The following is a 5,945-nucleotide window of genomic DNA, read 5'->3' as shown; positions in this document are numbered from 1 at the left end:
TTATATCACACGAAAAACATCGATTGTTTATCGTATCTTCACACGAGATCCACATGTCGAACGGACAACAACAATCTAATATAGTTTAACATGTAAGTTTCTTAAAATATAATCTGTATTTTTCTTGCTTATATATGTAATTAATTTAACTAATCTGTGCTTCGCGGGTTTTCTCCATGTCTTGGTCCATTCTTGATGTGCCAACGTTTCGTGGGTGGTTTATACATAAAATTCAAGAAATCCGACTACAGCCCACAGATCTACTCGTTAGCTTCGACGTAGAATCCCTGTTTACACAAGTCCCAATAAAAGATACGATTAACATAATAAAAACCTCACAAAAAGTCTCCTCTGACCTCATCCCACTAATAGAGCACTGCCTAACGACCACGTACTTCTCCTACGACAACCATTTCTACGAACAAACATCAGGAGCAGCTATGGGCTCTCCGATTTCTCCTGTAATCGCTAACATCTTCATGGAACACTTCGAGAAAGAGGCTCTCAGAAAAGCCCCAAAGAAACCAGAAGTCTGGTTCCGGTACGTAGACGACACATTTGTAATATGGAGACACGGCAGATCTGAACTCCGAAAATTCCTCATCCACCTCAACAAACAACACCCCAATATCCGTTTCACCATAGACATAGAGGAAAACGGGAAACTCCCATTCCTAGATGTGCTGGTGTCAAAGGAGGCCAACGGCACCCTAGGGCATCAAGTGTACAGAAAAACAACACACACGGACAGATACTTACATGCTGAGTCACACCACCACCCAGCACAAAAACAATCAGTAATAAACTCACTGGTACACAGAGCCTTCGCCATCTCCGACAGAGGACATCTACGGACAGAAATAAACCATCTAAAACAGGCCCTACAAAACAACGGACACGACAAAAAAGACATAACCAAAATAATCAACAAACACACAAACAAGACAACGGCTCCGAACACACAAACAGACGACAGGACTCTAACCATTCTCCCTTACGTCAAAGGAACTACAGACCGGATCAGCAGGATATTGAACAAACACAATATCCGAACTATCTACAAACCACCCAAGAAGATAGGACAAACCTTAAAAAACCCCAAAGATCCAAGACCGCCACTCAGTTCCGCAGGAGTATACAGAATACCGTGTTCCTGCGGACAAGTATACATCGGGGAAACCGGGAGAATGGTAAACCTACGGATAAAAGAACACCAACGAGACGTTAGACTGAAACACGTCACACAGTCGGCACTATCAGAACATAACGTCGAAACAGGACATCAAATACTGTTTGACCAAGCAACCACGATAACCAACACCATATCATACTTCCCAAGAAAATACAGAGAAGCCATAGAAATACAAAAACACCCTAACAATCTAAACAGGGATAATGGCTATAACATAAGTAAAATATGGAAGACCATCCTCCCGACCAGCAAAGACCGACCAAGATTCCACTATCTGTCTCCCCCATCACTCTAACCCCCCCCCCCCCTCCACCAAAATCTCCCACCTCAACAAGTAGCGTAACATAAAAAGGAAGGACCTGGAGGAACAGCTCAGTATCAGGCTGCTCCTCGCCCTGATGAAGTGGACTGCAAGGCCCACGAAACGTTGGCACATCAAGAATGGACCAAGACATGGAGAAAACCCGCGAAGCACAGATTAGTTATATAGAAAGCACCCATGGAAGCATCAAGAAGAATGTAATTAATTTATTATTTAATCTATCAATTTTATGAGGATCCATATGTTGGATGAAGAAATGCATTACAGCTTGACGCATTGATAATTTGTAGAAACTATGTAATATGGAACTTAATTGTAACTCAAGTTTTAATTCTTAATTCTTGACATTCGCGACGAAAGCGTTAATTTGAATAGTATTGAAGATGATCCTAACAAAGGATCTAAACGTTTGCGTAATTAATCTTTTATATATACTTGAATAAATACATACACACCAACAGCATGTGTCGGCTGTTATTGGCATGATTACTTGTGATTTTATTCGCCTAGATATAGAGCCTAGATCTCGTATTATATTTCTGTCTATATTGTAATTAATTTCTAGCAGCAGTCGAGAATAAAATAAAAAAAAACAGATTTTTAAGCGTTTTTAAAATTTCTTCTTTAAGTTGTTCAAAATTCTTGTTTTTTAAATTTAATTAAAAAAATTTTTTTAAATTTTTTTTTTAATTCTAAGTTTTTAAATTTTTTTTTGTTTAATGTTAATTTTTATATATATTTTTTAATCAAAAAATTTTTTTATTTTTTTATTTTTTTATTTTAAAATTTTATTTAATTTTTTTATTTTATACTTTTAAAAGCAACATATATATATATGTTGTATGTGAATTTCTATGATGCCTCATGCAAAAACATTTGTATGTTTTAAAAAGTAATTTTTTATCTTTAATCTTCATTTAAAAAAAAAATTTTACTTTTTAAGTTACTTGTCTTTATTAGTTTTCGTTTTTAAGTTTTAAAATTATGTTTTTTTTATTTTTTACTTTTAATTATATATATTAAAAAATTTTTTTATTTAAATTTGTTCTTTAAGATTTTCATCTATATTGTATTCTGACAGCAGTAAGAAGTATATATATTTTAAAAAAGAAAACAGATTTTTAAACTTTTTTCAAAATTTCTTTAAATTTTTCAAAATTTTTTTTTATTTTAATTTTTTTTTATTCTGAACTCGACTTATGACCAGAGAGAGAGAGAGAGAGAGAGAGAAACCTGAGAGATGACATAATGGCCCAAAAAACCTGTAACTGCAAAATGCTGCCGCGCCCTTTGAAGAAGTGAATGTTAATTACATAATAATATCCACTTTTTTTTGCAGTGTTCCTGATAGAAATCGTTGAAATCGTTGAAATCCTTATTAATTTAACAGATTTTAGTTATTTTAGCGATTTCAACTATCTGTTTCCATTAGGGGATCAATTGCGTATCTTGGAATGAGGTGAAAATTACAAAAGTAAACAAATTCATTAGAATATTCATAATTTAATTGGTCAATACCTAGTAATCATTGCTCACTTTTTCACCTTATTTCAAAATACACAATCAAGCCCCAGGAGCACCGCAAAAAAATGGATATTATTGTGTAGTTAATATCTACTTCTTCAGAAAGCGCGGCAGCGTTTTAGCAGCGATTACAGGTTTTGGGTAGAGCACTATAATATAGATATTCGCATCCGCCATTTTTAGTCCTTTCCGCACTCTTCGTTCTCTCTACAACTTTCTCTCTTCTCTCTTCAATCTTCTTAATTCAGCGACGGAGTGAAGAGAGAGCAAGGGATTGAGGAAAGGAGCAAGAGAGAGTGGGAAAAAGATTAAAATGGCGGATGCGAATATTTATATTAGGCCCTGCGCACAATAGAAGGAATAAGAAATTAGGAATAAACAATAAATAATTTCAACCTATCTGAAATTGGATACATCGGAATATACAGTTTTTGATAGGTTGAAATCGTTTACTCTTTATTCCTAATTCCTTATCCCTTCTATTGTGCGCAGGACTAGTGCCTTAAGGAAGTGAAATCACATGATGCGGAAAAGGGTTGTGGAATAGAGAATGCGTCATTGAAGCAACCAATTAGCGCTATTCGGAATAACGCAGAAGAACGCTGATTGGTTGCTTCTATGACGCATTCTCTATTCTGCAATCGTTTTCCGTACCGTGTGATTTTATTCTTAGTTTTGGATCGTCATATCTTCTCTCAGGTTTTCATATTTTCTCTCTGCTTATGACATGTGCTAACCATAACTGAAAATTACTAAAGTTCCCTACTGACATCTCATTGATTAATCGATTTAGTTCCTAGATTCATCCAATCAAAGAACGTGCATATGAGAATTCATTTCTAACTATTATAATAAAAAACTCATGTGAATGAAAATTTATTTATTAACAAAATACAATTATTAATAATTATGTGCTATAAACCAAGCTTGATCAATAAGAAATCTATAGCCAAAAGCTGATAAGAATATATTGGGTCATCTAAAAACCGCGGATACTTTTTAGATGACCCAATACATTGTTATAGAGATATGTGCTTACAATCGATCCGCCTTAGTGAAACGCATATTCCGTTTTTCCAACTTTCGGTTGGCAGCAATTTGTCGTAAAAATGTAAAATTCCGAAACAAAAATGTTTAAAGGAAAATTATATTGGGTCATCTAAAAAATATCCGCGATTTTTTGTCACTAGATGGTGTTGACCATCACTAATATCCCAAACAACACAAAGTCAAAATTATGATATAAGACATCTTTAAGTTGTCTTTTAGACGCAGAAATCGTCTTATGATCTAATTTTAAACACTTTTTGTTGTCTGGAGTTAAATTCTTTTTTTAATAATGTGCGAAATATTCCCACAATACAATCGAGAATTAGTTGAAAATAAAGAAAAAAATAATTGTTACAAAAAATATACATACGTTGGGTCATTTGTGACCCAGGGATGAATTTCGAATTTTTTTTTATGCCAGTTAAAGGATATGAGGCAATTGAGGCCAATAACACATAAAACTTGTTCTAGATACTAAATTTTTTTTAGGAATAGAAAAGAAACCAGTATTTAACCCTCTTATGCTCATTTCTTCTTCTTCAAGATTAACTTTAATCTTGATTCAACTTACTCTTCGTCTTTTTCTAACTTTAGAACTAGAAAAAGACAAAGAGTAAGTTGAACGAGATTAAAGTTAGCTTTAAAGTAATATTAACTGATCAATCGAACTTTTTCATTAAGTGTCTATGCATCATTGAGTTAAGACCGCAGAATAGACTTGCATAACGCATAACGCATAAGAGATGAATCAATTGAAATTCCTATTAGATTTGTATATGAAAATAAGATCGATTCGACATTGAAATGATATCAAAATGAATATTAAGAACTCATTGATATTTTATACCATTTCAATGTCGAATCGATCTAAAGTTTGACTTTATTTCAATGTCAGCTTTGAGACATTGATTCGACATTGTATAAACTATATCTTTTTGACTGGGTTATTTTTCAAACTTTTTTTGTTAATAACTTTTTAACGAATAACAAGCGACGGTTAAAACATGTTAGAGGTCATTAAGGGTCATGACCTTAACAACATATGTCAAGGTCATTGAATTTTCCCTGGGATTTCCCTGGGATTCTCCATGGGATTTCCCTAAACAGGATATTTACCTTTTTATTTCATTGTAAATAGCACTGCCTTTTTTTACTTTTCTCATCTCCCGCACAAACCTTCTTTGCGTTCTGACCGATCAAAAACCGACGAGCTATTTCCGCGCAAAAGTAATTATACAATAAACGTTGTTTCTTGTATAAATTATGTTTTGTATATATATATATATATATATATATATATATATATATATATATTCTTATATTATTTTCTCATAAATGAATAACAAATTATTTTATTGCATATATGTATATTTCAATTGTTTGTATGACAGTACATTTTTTTAAACATTATTTAAAATGTCTAAAATGGAGTTTAGACTTCAAAAATGTATTCCGTGTGAAATTACTCCATCACATCACGTTTATGAGAAAATTGAGCTTAAATGTGCCGAAAATTGCATTTATACTTTTGAGCTGAAGAATCTCAAAAATGTGTGACATAAGTATGAGAGTAAGTAATTTCATATACATTTTCAGCGGCAAAAAATTTATAAAAGTTGCCTATTGTATTGACTGTTTCATGCAAAAAGAAACAGTTATAAAGAACAGAAAAGAACTTAAAACCGTAGATAAATATATATATATATATATATATATATATATATATCGCTTATGCAATTTAAATAATCATGTTTTGTATTTTTTTTTACAATAAATGATGCTAAAAAATAATGCAATGTACTAGATACGTACGTTTTGTTCATAGAATAGTATTATTATTTTCATTTAAATCAAATT

At 32.5% G+C, this 5,945-nt stretch overlaps 1 protein-coding gene across 1 annotated transcript; it reads left to right on the top strand.

Moving 5' to 3' along the window:
• The first annotated feature begins 440 nt into the window (after positions 1–440).
• LOC147907984 (uncharacterized) lies at positions 441–1,487 on the top strand. The gene has a single exon (XM_087411083.1). The coding sequence runs from the start codon at positions 441–443 to the stop codon at positions 1,485–1,487; it is 1,047 nt and encodes a 348-aa protein (XP_087267209.1).
• Positions 1,488–5,945: the final 4,458 nt, after the last annotated feature.

This window comes from Acromyrmex echinatior, chromosome 11 (genome assembly GCF_024713525.1).
Source record: "Acromyrmex echinatior isolate Ae372 chromosome 11, ASM2471352v2, whole genome shotgun sequence".
Classification (NCBI taxonomy): Eukaryota; Metazoa; Arthropoda; class Insecta; order Hymenoptera; family Formicidae; genus Acromyrmex; species Acromyrmex echinatior.
Note: the sequence above shows the minus strand (reverse complement) of the source record. Positions and strands in the feature narration are given on the sequence as shown.